This window comes from Urtica dioica, chromosome 8, assembly GCF_054948205.1.
Source record: "Urtica dioica subsp. dioica isolate 48M chromosome 8, U.dioica_male_clone48M_v1_H2, whole genome shotgun sequence".
NCBI classification, from domain to species: domain Eukaryota; kingdom Viridiplantae; phylum Streptophyta; class Magnoliopsida; order Rosales; family Urticaceae; genus Urtica; species Urtica dioica.
Window position 1 is genome coordinate 16,122,624 of NC_142763.1, and position 17,809 is coordinate 16,140,432.

The window sequence follows — 17,809 nt, forward strand, 5'->3', positions numbered from 1 at the left end:
GAGGAGGTCGTCGACGCTCGGTACCACCTCCTATATTTCCTGAAACGCGCGGCTTCCGACGTGTTGACGAACTGCAATCACTCGACTCCATCGTGATTGTATCAACTGTTATTTAATTCTGAAAGAATAGAATAAAAAACATCAACAACTTGGTAAAATTTTTATTTCAGTTCGTGACACTAGTGTCACGAAGTGAATCCAGTTCGTGACACCCTGGAAAAATTGGGAAGTCTCACGAACTGGATTCACTTCGTGACACCCTGGAAAAATCGGGAAGTGTCACGAACTGGATCCACTTCGTGACACTAGTGTCACGAACTGATTCACTTCGTGACACCCTGGAAAAATCGGGAATTCAACAAAAACACCATTTTGACAAACAAATCACACTCAAACACGATGGAACCTATTTCAACATGAATCAAAACAATTAAGCATGTTCTTGTATGTTAAAGATAGGAAGAACTTACCAAAATTTTTGTTTGAATAATTTTGGATCTTTGATTTGAACGAAGATGAGCTTGGATCTTTAATATCGAACAACCACTATGGGTTTCAGAGGAAGAAGAAGAGATTATGGTGACAACGTGTGTAGATTCCGGAGAGGAAGAAGAAGAAAAAACGTTGAGTTTCAAATGGGCATGAGGAAGAAGAAGGAAAAAAAAATGGGTCTCAGTTTTTTTAGCGTGAGAAGTTGGGGAATAGAGTTGGGGGTAGGAAACTTACCGTCGACGAGCAAGATTCCGGCGACCCAAGTGATGAAGAACTCAAGAATGCTTCGTCAACTTCTCCAGCTCAGACCCAAAAAATAATCGGCCAAACTTGGTTTTAAGAAGAAAAAAACGTAAATGAGGAGATGGTAGGGTTGAGGGTAATTGGGGAAAAATTAATTTCTCTCACCTACCATAAGTACTACTTTTGTCAAAATTTTCATTTTGGGCTATATTTGGTAAGGGACATTGCAATGGTATTATTTGTGTCAATTCCCCTAAGTTATAACTTTATTCCTCAATAATTGTTTCTTCAGTCTACTATGGTAAAGGAGATAAATAGACTTTCTTTTTAGGTTCTATAAATTCTGGATTTTCTTTTCCTTCAATAATTGGTAGTAACTATTAAATAGATATAAGGGTTTTTATGGTTTTTTTTTTCTTGTGAATTGCGTTTAGTTAATAATCCGTAATACTAGTTACTCATTTTTTTTTTTTATAGTTTTTTGCATAAACATTTGATTTTCTTGTTTTTTCTTATAAATCACTTACTGAAGTTAATAAATATTGTTAATATGTTGACACTTCAGCCTTTTTACGGGATTTTTTGGGTTTATTCTCGTTTTCGATTCAAATGGCGAAGAATAAGAAAAATTCTATTCAAAATGGAAATTATTTTTACGATTATGTTATTTAGGGGAGTTGTTTCTTGTTTTATGGGATATTAATTATCACCATTATTTTCTTTCCCTTTTCACCACAACAAACTAGGTAACGGCCACGACTATTTTAGCTGTGATAAATGAAAGAATAATCGTGATAATTGTCGCGTCTAATCACTTTTGTAACAGTTCTTTTTTTTTTTTTTTTTTTTTTTTTTTTTTTTTTTTTTTTTTTTTTTTTAGGAAACGTGGGCGATACCACGGGCAATTCATTAAAAACCCTCACATATGGCGGAGGAATACACCCTCATTTTGTAACACTTTATATTTGTGACGACCCGACTTTTCGGACCGTCATACTAAGCTTAATTCTCTTACTTAGAAAAAAAATGGATAAATTTTTTTTTTAAAGAATTAAGCTTAGTATGACGGTCCGAAAAGTCGGGTCGTCACAGTTGGTATCAGAGCAACGAACCTACGACCCCCTTCGCTATCGATCGCACGGCTTCCCCCTACTCAAGTAAGTTAATTTTGTTTTATTATGTTGTATGTTTAGCTTTTCTCTTTCTTCTTTGTTAGATGGACGTTGAAGTAACAAAACACGTGAACGCGGAAAGCCAGAGTCGCATTGCTGATGGTGACCTCATGATCAAATTCTTAAGAGACAAATCCTCCGGTTCTTAGCAGCGTGACGACAGATATCGTCGGCACACGAGAGTGGTGCAATAACATAGACATCCGTTTTAAGGTGTTGCAAGTTCCAGAGAGATTGCAAGTATCCTTTGCAGAACTAAAGGTCCGCTGGAAGGTATTGGAGTATTGGCAAGGAAAGCTAAGGGATCACCCCGGAGCTGGATGGGAGTACATGAAGGATGGGGTTATACGAAATTTCACCAATATAAGGGCTGGCGTGCGAAAATGGAAAGAAGGCGTTATCGTCATGTTTTGAGGTCATGGAAGATGAGAGATGGGGAGACTGCAAAGGAGTACCATAATCGAACCTCTGACATGCTATCCCACGTTCTTTTTCTTTTGGATGATGAAGACGCGATTAGTGTGTACTGGAATGGGCTTTCTGTTGGAAACGATCTAGGGTTTAAGAAAAAGTTTAACGCTTCGTTAAGCGGCGGAATTTTAAAAAATTTATTTTTCAAGTAAAACAGTTTTTACTAACCTAGACAAAGTGCAAGTACATGTAAATAAAACTAATATGAGCATAATAAATTTACTAAGCTCTTTAGAAGCTTGAACGTTGATGAGCAATCGTCACTCTGTTATCTTCATCTAAAGATCTTCCTTGAAATATTCTCCTCCTAGCCATCGTCGCCTGCAACATTACAATATCTTACACGTGTCAAAGTCCACAGCTATTAATAATAAAACATGGGAATGGAATGTTAAAATACCATGTTCAACCCAAAGCCCTGAATGTTCCAATTGCGACGTATTCTTATATTTAAATAGCTTATTACTAGTGTGCCAATAACTAACAATATCAACCGGTCTATTCGATATAAATCATTTAAGAAATATAGATTATATCTTAAACGCCGCGAAAGACTAACCTTATTTTCCCAATTTGTGAAAATTATGACTAGAGAAAGAAGAAGTGATTGCAGAAATGAACCAAGCACAATCCCAACCCAAAGTCCTGTTCCTCTGAAGTCGAACCAAAATCCGAGTGTGACCGAAATGGGAATTCCGGCGAAATAGTAGGCTCCAAGGTTGAAAAAGGCTCCCAAATCTTGCCATCCACATCCTCTGGCGATCCCCGAGAGGACACATTGTAAACTATCGAATACGACCCCAATGCAAATTAGAGCGGCCATTGAGGTCACGTATTTCACGACTTCCTCGTCATTGCTAAAAAGGTGACCCAAAACGCTACGGCCGACAAAGAGAGTCGAGCTCACGAGGAGAGCCTGTGAGACCGCAAGTGACATGACTGATTGCACGACGAGCCGAGCTGCTCGAGGGTCACCGCCTCCTAATTCATTTGCCACTCTCGTGCTATTCGTAAAACAAATTAAAACAATTTATAAAATAAATCTCTAGTGTTTGAACATGTTAAAAAAAAACATGATAAGAATCTGATGTCAGAAAAATATTAAGAGGCCAAACAAGATTTATAAGGTCACAAGTTACTCTTTGTCGAATTTGACTCATGTTAAGTGAGCTCAAAGAGTCAGCATCATATTATATTAATAATCAAGCACCAAAAATAAAAAGGTCACGTGTTTAATTCTCCATGCTATAGCAACAATTGTTAAGGACGTCCCACGTCGAATAGATAAAAAGACCAAACAAAACATATAAGGTAATTTATATATTATAGTTTTTTAATTTTTAATTTTTATTGAGCTACGTGATAGGATGAATAAAGATGAGTATGCCTCAAATAATTAACCGCAATTACCTTGCAGCCGCGCTAAGCCCTTCGGGTATTGTGTAAAGGGTAGTGATCGTTGATAAACTGTTTTAAAAAAATTGAAAGACAAATATAAGATATCAATTATTCATAAAGAAATAAATGTTGAGATATCTTTTGTAATAATAGTTTACAAGTTATTGACAGGATATTAAACTCGTGAGTCCCAAAATGACCAATAAAAGTGTACGGAGAATAAATATTAGGATAATACAATCAGAATTTCAACGGCGTACGTACATACTCTCAGAGAAACGTATACAAACCATATAAGCATGCAAACATAATAATTACATTAATGCTCAAAGTATTCCATCCTAAAATGCATACATATAATATATAGGTCTTTAACATGCAAAATTGAAATAGCCTTGGGAAAAAGAATTATTTATGCATGTGTTTGTAACGATTGTCCAAACCCAAAATAGTAGTAGTGTATAAATATATAGATATAGAGCGAGATATATAGATCGATGGCATACCATATTGACATGACTGAAGACTCAAGCTCGGGATTAGGAAGAAAGCCGGAGAGTAATATGAGAAGCTCAAATGACCACCACTCAAGGCTTGCAAAATATAAATCAAAAAAGAAAATAAATACAAAAAATTCGGAAATTAGCCAATTAAAACATATGAGATTGCTATACAGTCAACGTTTCGTAAATTTTAAATAAATAGCCATAAAAATGACGTGACATTCCTGATTTACCCTTTCACCGAAATAAAATAGTGAGGTATTTACGTCAATTTACACATGTATATACATGGACATTGCCACTTATCTAAGCTTAACGAAACGTTGACTATATATCAATGCGAAACTGTAAATATGACTATATACCTAATAGACTCAAATAAATACATAGTAAACTTATACGAGCTAATTTAACTTAAAAGGTAAAATGTATGTTACCATGCCATCACCGCAGAAGGAACAGCGAAGCGCAAGAACTCTCGGAAACCACAGAAAACCTCGAAAGAAAGTGGAGCCCGCGTGGGCTCGCACGAGGGCGAGAATAGCATGTAAAGAGACAACAAAGTCACGTTGAGCCAATAAGAGACACCGATGGACACAGCCGCTCCAAGATGCCCTAGCCCGAACTGAAACACGAGGGTCCAACAGAGCGCCATGTGGCACAAGATAGAGGCGAGCTCGCTCGCCAACAAAGGAGCGATAAGGCTCTGCGATTGGAAGTATCGCGCGAGGGGTTGAACGGCTGCGTAGGCAAAGAGCGCGGGGACAAGAAAGAGAGCGAATCTCCCGGTTTCTTTGGATATTGACGGATCTTGTCCCATCCAAATCAATATTTTTCCCATAGAAATCCAAAGGAAAGAGAGATGGAGGCACGTAAACGCAAGGGCTACGATCGCTGTATTTGTTTGGGCTCCGACCTTTTTGTATTGCTTAGCACCATAGGCTTGGCCGGAGAGAGTCTCCAACGCGCCAGCCATTCCATACTTGCCAAGTCAAATAATCTTCAAAAATTTAGTTTTTTTTTTCTTTTCATTTGTTTCACTTAAATGAAGGATTTTTTTTATGGCTGAAACCGGTTTGGTTCAATTTAGTTTAGGCCCGTTTTAGAAATCAAAATTAAATTTTTCGGTTTTCAAATTTTTGGACCAATAACTGGATCGAATTGGTCCAAATCAAAGTTATACAAATTTTTGGTTAACCTCATTTTAATAATCGATATCTAGTTTGAAAACCGATTTTAAAAAGCAGTTATCAAGGTCTGAAACTGGTTATCCAAATATCGATTATCCGGTTTCATAACCGGTGTCAGTTCAAACAAAGTTCTTTTCAAATAACTTTGTTCCAAATTAGAATAAAAATTAAAAAATCAGTTAATTAGTTTTAAAAATGGTTATTCATAACTAATTGTCTCTGTTCAAATTGATTATAGGATTTTAAAACTAATGGCATATATACTTCGCTATAGCACATAATAATTAAACTATAATTAAAAGGGTCTAGTGGTTATCTAGCCATATGAAACGTTAAATTTTTTGAAATAGCCAACGTTTCGTTAATTTTTTGTAAATAATCACGTAAATCTATTTACGCTATCAAAATAACCAAAAACGCAGAGTAATTTTTAGGGAAAATAACACATTTATACCTTGTGTTTTAGTGAAATGTCGAGTTTAACCCTCGGTTTTCAAAAATGTCGAGTTCATACCCTCTGTTTAACTAAAATGACGAAATTATACCATTTGTTTAACTAAAATGACGAAATTATACCCTGAAATGAATAACAACCTCACAAATCTCCCTTTCATTGATATTAACTCTTATATAAGAAAAATCGAATCAAATCTAAATCAGTACCCTAACTTTCAAATTCTCAATTTTGAAATAAAAATAGCCTTAAATTGAAATTAAATAATAAAACTCATACCTCATAAGAAATGACTTCATTCCGTGTTCGAATTGTAACTCTAAATCCTGGTTCGAATATGCGATTTTGATGACTATCAACTATCGATGTTTACCACTTTGCCTCTTTCTGTATTTTTCACGATTAAGAGACTGTTGTTTATTTTTTAGTTTTTAAATAAATTACATATATGGCGCGAATGAATAAAGATAATTGGTGTTTATATATAAATATTATAGTCAACGTCAATGAAAATTCAATAAAAAGAATATTCGTGACACTGTTGTCTATTTCAGGGTATAATTTCGTCATTTTAGTTAAACAGATGGTATAATCTCGTCATTTTAGTTAAACAGAGGGTATGAACTCGACATTTTTGAAAACCGAGGGTTAAACTCGATATTTCACTAAAACACAGGGTATAAATGTGTTATTTTCCCTAATTTTTATAGTAAATATGGCTATCTACGAAATATTTACAATTTTTTTTACTATTTACGGAAAATTTATAAAACGCTGATTAAAACTCAAACGCTTATCTATATGTGGCCTATATCGGTAAATTTTTGTATTTAAAATTGAACTATTTGATACTGTTTTTCCGTTATATATGTATATTAGCAAGGGCGGACCCACATGAGTCATGGAGTGGCCCGTCACCCCAACTTATAAAAAAATAATTAATTATGTGCTTTTTTTTTCTTTGGTATTTGAATATATTAAATCAAAAGGCCAAAAAGCCCAAAAAGCCTTATTTTAATGTTTTTTTGTTGTAATTTAACTTTAATACCTTATTTTATTGTAATTTGGTATTTTCTTATTTATTCTTCCTGACTTCACTAGTACCGTTCTACTCTTTTGCCGTGACTATTGAGGACTAGGCTTCAAATTGAGAATTTTTTGTTGGGTTGGTTTTTTCTAGATTCAGAACATCAACATCATGGATTTGGAATAGTGACTTGATGTGAGGTATCATTTTTTATTTTGAAATCTATCGGTTTCTTTCACGGAAAATCACAATAAACCCTTACCATAAGGGGTATAAATACTCATAAAATCGGAGTCTCGGCACATGACCACCATTGGCCCACTAATACAGCTCAAAGCTTTCACTTCTTCCACCATTTCTTCCTCCCGTCGAGAGGTGGCTCTCAGTCTTTGTTGATGATCCACGATAATTTTGAAGTTGGGAGAGTATTTGGCCGAGAGAATTCTGGGGTTGAGAGAAAAATGAGAGTTGAGAGGATTCTGAGTTCAGAGGATTCTGAGTTGAGAGTGAATTCTGAGTTCAGAGGATTCTGAGTTGTCAATGAATTCTGAGTTCAGAGGATTCTGAGTTCAGAGGATTCTGAGTTGAGAGTGAATTCTGAGTTGAGAGTGAATTGAATTTTGATTTGTGTGAGTGAGCTATTTATAGGGAAAGCATGCCGCTTGTCGCAAATTCGCTTGTCGCTTGTCGCAAATCCGATTGTCGCTTGTCTCAAATTCGCTTGTCGCTTGTCTCAAATTCGCTTGTCGCGTGTTACAAATTCGCTTGTCGCTTGTTGAAAATTCGCTTGTCGCTTGTCCCAAATTCGCTTGTCGCTTATCGCTTGTTCGCTTGTCGCTTGTCGCAAATCCGCTTGTCGTTTGTCTCAAATTCGCTTGTCGCTTGTCCCAAATTTGCTTGTCGCTTGTTGAAAATTCGCTTGGTTTTAGTCATGCGTATTTTTAGCCTTTGACTAATTTGTCCTTTTATATTGTAACGTCATTTTTGCAATTTAGGCGTCGTTTTTACCATAAGAAAAAAGACGGTATAACATTAACCCCCCAGTTTTGCGTGCGACTTGTCGTGCGGGAAACTTTGTAGTCTTGTAGCCTCCTTTTTTTTCCTTTTTTTTGTTGAGGTCTCGACTCCGCGAGCTCTCCATATTTTTGTGAGAGGTCTCGACTCCGCGAGCTCTCTATTTTTTTTGTGAGAGGTCTCGACGCCGCGAGCTCTTTTTTTTTTTTTTTTTTTTGAGAAGTCTCGACTCCGCGAGCTCTCTATTTTTTTTTTTGGTGTAGCGCGGTTTTTGTGCGCATAGTTAGATGATGATTTCGGAGACGGTGTGGTCGGTTGTGCACCTAGTTAGATCTTGTTTTGACTCTCTTTTGTGGTGTCAAATGGTGGAATGAGAGTTATCTTCGATCTTCGTCTTTGAATGTTATACTGTGTTGAATATCTTGCTTGCTTTGATGTCTTTGACTTTAGGGGCGCCTTGCCTCCTTCCTCGCTGTTGGGCCGGACATCGTTGATGTCTCGAGTCCCTGCTCGCGTGACTGCCTCGTGGGCGCCTCGCCGCCTTCCTCGCTGTTGGGCCGGACATCTTTGATGTCTCGAGTCCCTGTTCGCGTGAGCGTCTCGTGGGCGCCTCACCGCCTTCCTCGCTGTTGGGCCGGACATCTTTGATGTCTCGAGTCCATGTTCGCGTGAGCGCCTCGTGGGCGCCTCGCCGCCTTCCTCGCTGTTGGGCCGGACATCTTTGATGTCTCGAGTCCCTGTTCGCGTGAGTGCCTCGTGGGCGCCTCGCCGCCTTCCTCGCTGTTGGACCGGACATGTTTGATGTCTCGAGTCCCTGTTCGCGTGAGTGCCTCGTGGGTGCCTCGCCGCCTTCCTCGCTGTTGGGCCGGACATCTTTGATGTCTCGAGTCCCTATTCGCGTGAGTGCCTTGTGGGCGCCTCGCCGCCTTCCTCGCTGTTGGACCGGACATCTTTGATGTCTCTGACCCGCGTGAGTGTCCCGTAGGACGCCTCGCCGCATTCCTCTTTGTTGGGTTGGACGTACTTGACGTCTCTGACCCGCGTGAGTGCCCCGGAGGGCGCCTCGCCGCCTTCCTCGCTGTTGGGTTGGACGTACTTGACGTCTCTGACCCGCGTGAGTGCCCCGGAGGGCGCCTCGCCGCCTTCCTTGTTGTCGGGTTGGACGTTTTTGACGTCTCTAGTCCCTGTTCATCATCAACCCCCCAGTTTCGCGTGCGACTTGTCGTGCGGGAAACTTTGTAGTCTTGTCGGCACTCTCTTTTTTTTGTTTTGTTTTATTATTATTATTTTATTTTTTTTAGAGAGTTCTTGACTCCGCGAGCTCTCAATATTTTTTGTGAGAGGTCTCGACTCCGCGAGCTCTCCTATTTTTTTTTTGTGAGCGGTCTCAATGCCGCGAGCTCTCTATATTTTTTCTGTGAGAGGTCTCGACGCCGCGAGCTCTCTATTTTTTTTTTGTGAGAGGTCTCGACGTCGCGAGCTCTCTATTTTTTTTGTGTGAAAGATCTCGACGCCGCGAGCTCTCTATTTTTTTTTGTAAGAGGTCTCGACGCCGCGAGCTCTCTATTTTTTTGTGTGAGAGGTCTCGACTCCGCGAGCTCTCCTATTTTTTTTTTGTGAGCGGTCTCGACGCCGCGAGCTCTCTATATTTTTTTTGTGAGAGGTCTCGACGCCGCGAGCTCTCTATTTTTTTTTCTTAGAGGTCTCGACGCCGCGAGCTCTCTATTTTTTTGTGTGAGAGGTCTCGACGCCGCGAGCTCTATATTTTTTTTGTGAGAGGTCTCGACTCCGCGAGCTCTCTATTTTTTTGTGAGAGGTCTCGACGCCGCGAGCTCTCTATTTTTTTTTGTGAGAGGTCTCGACTCCGCGAGCTCTCCATATTTTTTGTGAGAGGTCTCGACTCCGCGAGCTCTCTTATTTTTTTTTGTGAGAGGTTTCGACGCCGCGAGCTCTCTATTTTTTTTTGTGAGAGGTCTCGACTCCGCGAGCTCTCTATTTTTTTTGTGAGAGGTCTCGACGCCGCGAGCTCTCTATTTTTTTGTGTGAGAGGTCTCGACGCCGCGAGCTCTCTATTTTTTTTGTGAGAGGTCTCAACTCCGCGAGCTCTCTATTTTTTTGTGAGAGGTCTCGACGCCGCGAGGTCTCTATTTTTTTTTGTGAGAGGTCTCGACGCCGCGAGCTCTCTATTTTTTTTTGTGAGAGGTCTCGACTGCGCGAGCTCTCTATTTTTTTTTTGTGATAGGTCTCGACTGCGCGAGCTCTCTATCTTTTTTTTGTGAGAGGTCTCGACTGCGCGAGCTCTCTATTTTTTTTTGTGAGAGGTCTCGACTGCGCGAGCTCTCTATTTTTTTTTGTGAGAGGTCTCGACTGCGTGAGCTCTCTATTTTTTTTGTGAGAGGTCTCGACGCCGCGAGCTCTCTATTTTTTTTTGTGATAGGTCTCGACTCCGCGAGCTCTCTATTTTTTTTTGTGAGAGGTCTCGACGCCGCGAGCTCTCTATTTTTTTTGTGAGAGGTCTCGACGCCGCGAGCTCTCTATTTTTTTTGTGAGAGGTCTCGACGCCGCGAGCTCTCTATTTTTTTGTGTGAGAGGTCTCGACGCCGCGAGCTCTATATTTTTTTTGTGAGAGGTCTCGACTCCGCGAGCTCTCTATTTTTTGTGAGAGGTCTCGACGCCGCGAGCTCTCTATTTTTTTTTTGTGAGAGGTCTCGACTCCGCGAGCTCTCCATATTTTTTGAGAGAGGTCTCGACTCTGCTAGCTCTTATTTTTTTTTTGTGAGAGGTTTCGACGCCGCGAGCTCTCTATTTTTTTTTTGTGAGAGGTCTCGACTCCGCGAGCTCTCTATTTTTTTTGTGAGAGGTCTCGACGCCGCGAGCTCTCTATTTTTTTTTGTGAGAGGTCTCGATGCCGCGAGCTCTCTATTTTTTGTGAGAGGTCTCGACGCCGCGAGCTCTCTATTTTTTTTTTCATTTTTAGAGAGGTCTCGACTCCGCGAGCTCCCCATATTTTTTGTGAGAGGTCTCGACTCCGCGAGCTCTCTTATATTTTTTTTTGTGAGAGGTCTCGACGCCGCGAGCTCTCTTCGTTTTGCGGAAGGGTCCGTTGGGACGTTAATTATTTTGTTGTGCCGGCCTCGTCTTCTAGCCGAGGGGTCGTCAAGGACTTCATCTCGTCGGCCGGACTCTCCGTTTTGCCGAGGGGCTCCGTCGGGGGTAGTTTCACGTCGTGGGAGTTTTATCATCTCGTCGTGGGACTTCGTCATGTCACGCGTGTCCCATCGAGTGGTCTGTTAAGCGGGTCTGTCTAGGACGCCGTCTTGTCAAGCATGACTTATTGCTTTGCCGAGCGGTGCATCGCATCACTTTGATAGAAGGTGCGTGGTCCTGGTCGTCGGCGGGATGTCATGCGGAACGACTTGATGCGGTGGTCAACGGATCTTATTTCTTTTAATATATTTATTCTATGTTTATATTTATATATATGTATTATGTTTATATATATATATATATATATCTTTCTCTATATATATATACATTTTTTTTATATATGTTTCTATACATTTTCACACATAATCTGTATAGGTATATATGCGTTTATTTTCTTTTGTTGGGCTCTCGTTGCGTGTGAGTCGGCGCACGAGTAGTTAGCCATGGACCAGAATCTCGGTGCGGGAATCCTAGGCGACGAGGTCGGCGGTAGATGAATCTCTGGCACAAGGTCGCGTCTTCGGCATGAATTTGGGCTCGCGGCCTCAATCAGGTTTTCGTAAGGGTTAGCGGCACGGAGACCTTCGGCGGTGTCTTCTGCGTGGGAATCTTTGGCGGCTCCGTGGTCTACGGCGTCTCTGCTCCAAGTGGGTTCGTCGGAGAAGAAGAAGGTGAAGACCTTTTTCTACACCGTCACGAACTGAGTCTCTGTAGATGGCGTTACGGACCAGCAGCGAAGGAGCTTTACGGTTGAGCTCCGGCGAGGAATGTTTCGTGAAGGTGTGACAAGAACGAACCAGTGGGCAGCGTTATTCTCCGCCAAGTGGAGAATAAAGATGAAATCTTCTTCTCTTTTCTTCTTAATTTTTCTTGAGCGTGTCTGTTGTTGGCGACGCAGATCAGCCGGTGAGTCCTCGGCGGGTTCCAGCTTGTCGAAGGTTGGGTTCATAGCGTCTCGGTGTCCTTCTCTGTGTCCAGAGGTGGGAGACTCGCCAGTCACCGCGCGAGTGATAGGTGCGTTTATTACGCGTAAAACTCCTATTTCCCAGACTAAAAACTAACGAGTCCTCAAGTGTTTTTGATAGTTTTTGTATGTTTGTGAGTGATTTTCAGGTTTAAAAGGTCAATTGGGTCTTGAGGAGGTTATTAGCGCATCATGTGACGATTCCGAACAATTTCAAGGAGATTCATACACATTTGGACAACTTGGAGCGAAACAAGGAACGACGTCCTCTTCGGCAGGATTTTGGGATTTTTAAATGATGATTCTGGATGATCCACTTCCAGAATTGGATAGAGCTCCCTCTTAGCTTTCCAACGCATGTTTATTTTCAGAAATCGGACATCGGAGCTAGGAGTTACGACCGTTTAAAAAACGGTGTGCAGCGAACCGGAAGCGCGTGGCGCGCGGACGAAAATTTCGTCGTTTTTGCCTCCAGAGTCGTACGCGCGAACCGCGCGAAGCTGAAAAAATGATCTGCGCGCAGCGCAGAAAAAAGTGCGCGCCGCGCGGTCCCGAAATCAGCTTTTTCCAATGTTGCGTTTCTGAGCGGATTTTGGCCATTGGATCAAAATGAAAGGTCCAGATGGCTCCGAAAATGACCCCATTCATCCTTAAAAAAACAAATACAATCATACTAAAGCATGCGAGGGTTTGGGGGATCTCATCTCATCTCATGTGAGAGAGAGCTTTTCTTTGTTCTTCATTTTTTCCTAAGAGTTTCTCTTGGTTTTGCTTTGGAGAAGAAGGAGATCGGAGTGCCATCTCACCGGAATTCGTCCAGCCACCACCACCATAGTTTTATCCTCTTCCTCTATCTCTTGAACTCCATTTATTTATGAAGATTATGTTGGTTTCATTGTTCTTGATTTATGTTTTCTTTGTTCTTTGTATCACCATGAACTAAGCCTCCATAGGGCTATGGTGTAGCGAGTTCTTGACGGTTATGGATTCCTAAATAGATTGATTTTATTGTTGTTGCTCTTGTCATGTTGCTTAGTTCAATTCCATGTTTAATGCCTTGTATGAGATTAGCTACCTTATGCATGTTTTATGTTCAATTCTAATGCTTGAGAAAGATTAGATTGTTGTGCTTTTGTTTTGGATTACTAAAATACATTCCTAGGCTAGAGATAGCTAGGCTGTTTTAGACTCGTGTGTGTACTCTTGTTGTGAATGCTTGCCGTGCTTTTTAGGAGTTGAGATCGAGAGATAAAACTCCGGCATTGAGTTTAGGTTGCTAGATGCTCGAGAGAGATTTAGTGATACGATTAGCGTGAGTACGAGTAGTAATATATGAACAACAATAATCGTGCGTAATTTCCGTGAATCCGAACCGTAGATTGAACTCGTGAAACCATAGTCCTCCGTCTTCATAATTGTAAAACCGTTCTTTTGTTTTGTTGTTTATTTTATTTACTTGCTAGATAATTTTGTGACAAACCTTCTATCATTATTTTTGGTTTCTCATTCAAACTTGTGAATCTTGAATCTTCAATTTAGCTAGTCCTCGTGGGATCGACTCGTTCTTATGATTTATTACTATTGCGACCACGTGCACTTGCGTGTGCGAGAAAATTCGCAACAAGTTTTTGGCGCCGTTGCCGGGGATTAGTTTTAAATTGGGATTCATTTCATAAGTTTTTATTTGAACTTTTTTTTTGTCTAACGTGTGTTCGTTCTCTTATTTCATGGGCCATTCCGAAAACCAACGATGAATTACAATTGGCCGACGTACCGAACGCCGGAGAATGATCACCACTACACGGAGCCATGTGATGATCAACCGTGCAACACGTGGGGAGCGCCACAATATCATCAACAATACTACGCCCCACCGTCTCAACAATATGAGCTCCAAGACCAATCCTCGGAGTACCACTACATGGAGGAGTGGGATAGTCAACACAATTACTCATATAACTACCCTCACTACTCCCCTCCTCCTCAAGACGACAACTCCAAAGTTAGAGCGTTGTTGCAAGCCGGGATTGATTGGATGTCCGCGCTCTCAAATAGGCAAGAGGCTTTCATTGCAAGCCAAGAGGCCTTCATTGCTCAACAAGAGGAAGCCATATCAAGCTTCGTGGAGAAGAAAAGCCTCATGGTTGCCTTCGAGGAAGACGAGGATGAGGAGATGGACGCGCTAGGTGAAGATGAAGAGCGAGGCGGATCCTTCACCGACAAACCCACTGCCCACTTCACCACGACAATCCTATCTCCCACAAAGGAGAAATGCCCACAACATCTCCTTGGCGTTGTGACTTCATCACCAACACTTGAGAAGCATGGTCTCCCCGTCCTTCATGCCATAAGCTTCAAGCTCCCTCAAGGAGATCTTCCTTGGAATCTGCAAGTTCCTCGGCGCTTGTCAATTTCGGTGGCAAGAAAATGTGGAGAAACTACCACAAATGAGGGCCAACCCATGTGCCTTATTCCGCCAAGCATGAACAAATCCGTGGCGATCTCCATCGACTCCATTCGTCCACCTCCACCACCTCCTTGGAGACAAAGGAAGACACCGTCGTGGAGGAAAAAGAGGAGCCCATCACCGCCTCCATGGAGAAAGAAAAAGCGCGATCCGACGCCTCCACAGCCGCCGAGTTATCCACGCTCGGAGAACCATAATGCTATCACGCTTATTACTACATGGGTCAATCAATGGAAGAGGCCTCCCGAGCGAAATTGGAAGATGAGGAAAAAGAAGATCCTCCATGTTAAGTAAAAAGGTCGCGAGTAGGGGCGATCACCACCCCCGCAAGGTAAGTCCTTTCTCCTCGTTTTTCAAGTCTATATTGAGGACAATGTAGCATCCTAAGTTTGGGGGGAATTTTTTTCTTGACTTGCGGGAACTTTTGGTTGTTTGCTTTTAGATTTGTTTTGTGTGTTAGGTAGAACTAAGTGCTTGCTTGCTTTGATTGATTCATATGTGTTTGCCAAGGATGTTGATAATCTTAAGCCTTAGAGTTTGGAATCCAACCCATGAACTACCTTTTGTGAAAGAAGCTTGTTGAGTTTGTGTTGCCATACTAGACCCAAATAATGCATGTCTCGAAGCTTAAGAAACTTTGAGGAGTAGTCTAGCCGATCGTTTGAAAGAGAACACCGAACACACTAGAACCCTCTCCGATCTCTAATCGAAGCGAAATTAAGTGCACATTGATCTAGCGAGGATGATTTAGGCATTAGGTATAGCCCGTCAAGCCAAAAAATGCCAACCCATAATTGTTTATCTTTTAGAACCCACTCACAAAAGGCCAAACACTATCCATTCTCGATACTTAGTCAGAAAAAGCCGAGCCGATGATTTGAAAATCCCACAAAGAACCTCATTGACTTTAGCAACTTTTGAGTGACATGAGTGTATTTTTTCTATTTTATGACATGTTCTCCGACTAGTCTCTACGTGTTTTATAATCCATTAAACACCACGCCGGTGATTATTTATTTTTAATCTTATTGTTATGTACCGAAAAAAAAAAGAAAAAAAAATCTGAAAAAAAAGAAGAAAAGAAAAAAAAATAAAAAAGTGTTTATTTGTGTCATATATTCTTATTTTGGCGTGGTGTTCTATGTTTAATACCTTATTTTATTGTAATTTGGTATTTTCTTATTTATTCTTCCTGACTTCACTAGTACCGTTCTACTCTTTTGCCGTGACTATTGAGGACTAGGCTTCAAATTGAGAATTTTTTGTTGGGTTGGTTTTTTCTAGATTCAGAACATCATAATCATGGATTTGGAATAGTGACTTGATGTGAGGTATCATTTTTTATTTTGAAATCTATCGGTTTCTTTCACGGAAAATCACAATAAACCCTTACCATAAGGGGTATAAATACTCATAAAATCGGAGTCTCGGCACATGACCACCATTGGCCCACTAATACAGCTCAAAGCTTTCACTTCTTCCACCATTTCTTCCTCCCGTCGAGAGGTGGCTCTCAGTCTTTGTTGATGATCCGGGATAATTTTGAAGTTGGGAGAGTATTTGGCCGAGAGAATTTTGGGGTTGAGAGAATTCTGGGGTTGAGAGAAAAATGAGAGTTGAGAGGATTCTGAGTTCAGAGGATTCTGAGTTGAGAGTGAATTCTGAGTTCAGAGGATTCTGAGTTGTCAATGAATTCTGAGTTCAGAGGATTCTGAGTTGAGAGTGAATTCTGAGTTGAGAGTGAATTGAATTTTGATTTGTGTGAGTGAGCTATTTATAGGGAAAGCATGCCGCTTGTCGCAAATTCGCTTGTCGCTTGTCGCAAATCCGCTTGTCGCTTGTCTCAAATTCGCTTGTCGCTTGTCTCAAATTCGCTTGTCGCGTGTTACAAATTCGCTTGTCGCTTGTTGAAAATTCGCTTGTCGCTTGTCCCAAATTCGCTTGTCGCTTGTCGCAAATCCGCTTGTCGCTTGTCGCAAATCCGCTTGTCGCTTGTCGCAAATCCGCTTGTCGCTTGTCTCAAATTCGCTTGTCGCTTGTCCCAAATTCGCTTGTCGCTTGTTGAAAATTCGCTTGGTTTTAGTCATGCGTATTTTTAGCCTTTGACTAATTTGTCCTTTTATATTGTAAAGTCATTTTTGCAATTTAGGCGTCGTTTTTACCATAAGAAAAAAGACGGTATAACAGACACAATTGTGTCAATTGCCATGAGATTAGTCCTACTCACACTACGCACATTTCCATATGATTAATATGCAGGAAAAAAAAAGTGGGGACTTCATAAAAAGCAGGACAGATAATATTATGATGAACTTGGCACACTTTGACAATCTTATTACATAACAGATAACATTGATATGCAGAAAAGAAGCTCAGACAAAGCGATCGAGATACTCGTCCACCGTAGTGTACTTCACATCGGTTATATGAAATGTTTCTCTTCTTGACCGTTATTTATAGGCTTTGTAGCACCGGTAGTGTAGGGATTGTTTTCTTCTCTGTCTAAATGTTTAGGATTGTAGAATATATATAATTATTGTGATATATTTTAATTGAGGTTCAAAGGGAATATAGACAGAAATTGGGCTAGGTTCTTGCTAGATTTCTTTTTACCCAGTCAACCTAACAAGATACATTTAATGGGTGATGTTTTTAAGCTCAAAATGAATATAGACAGACATTCATGTAGGTTCTTGCTTATTTTTCTTTTTTACTTGACATCTTAACAAGATAGGAATGATGAGAAATTCGTCACACGCTCGCGCAACCACCGAGTTGCTTTTTTCTTTTTCATTTATTTATAAAATGTTAGAAAAAGAAGTGCTCTCTCATGAGTCTCGAAAATCAGAGCCATGTTTTTGTTTGTTTGTTTTGTGTGTGTTCAATGAGGTAAATGGATAGATATCATTAAATCCGTTCCACGCATTGAATTTTTCCGTAACTAACGACATCTCTTGTCTTTTCTGTTGGACTTGGTCTCTCCCATCCCACGCATTGAATTTTTAGTAAAAAAAAAAGAAATTAATAAAGGTATATAAATAAGTTAATGTGATAAGGAAATTTATTAAAAAAAAAAAGCTGATGGAATCTTCTTCTTGTTGTTTAGTATAAATACTAGAACCACCGTCAGAAAGAAAAAAAAAAAAAAAAAAAAGAAGCTAGAACTAAAATATTAAACAAAAAAAATTCGTATGCGTTTCCCAAGTG

At 40.5% G+C, this 17,809-nt stretch overlaps 1 protein-coding gene across 1 annotated transcript; it reads right to left on the reverse strand.

Moving 5' to 3' along the window:
• Positions 1-2,609: 2,609 nt before the first annotated feature.
• Positions 2,610-12,120, reverse strand: LOC149388458 (protein DETOXIFICATION 14-like). Its single transcript, XM_089622438.1, has 7 exons — positions 11,920-12,120; positions 11,680-11,856; positions 4,717-5,261; positions 4,283-4,369; positions 3,789-3,845; positions 2,938-3,382; positions 2,610-2,699 (listed from the first exon to the last, which is right to left on the reverse strand). Exons 1-7 carry the CDS (start codon positions 12,118-12,120, stop codon positions 2,610-2,612), a joined length of 1,602 nt encoding a protein of 533 aa, XP_089478564.1.
• Between the last annotated feature and the right edge of the window lie 5,689 nt (positions 12,121-17,809).

Excerpts from the sequence above, each read along its gene's own strand:
- LOC149388458 (XM_089622438.1), bottom strand. The coding sequence starts at position 12,120 with ATGAACCCAACCTTCGACAAGCTGGAACCCGCCGAGGACTCACCGGCT. Across the intron at positions 11,857-11,919 it reads TTCCTCGCCGGAGCTCAACC|AAAAAGGTCTTCACCTTCTT; the intron begins GTAAAGCTCCTT and ends GTGACGGTGTAG. Across the intron at positions 3,846-4,282 it reads TCTTCAGTCATGTCAATATG|TTTATCAACGATCACTACCC; the intron begins GTATGCCATCGA and ends TTTTTAAAACAG.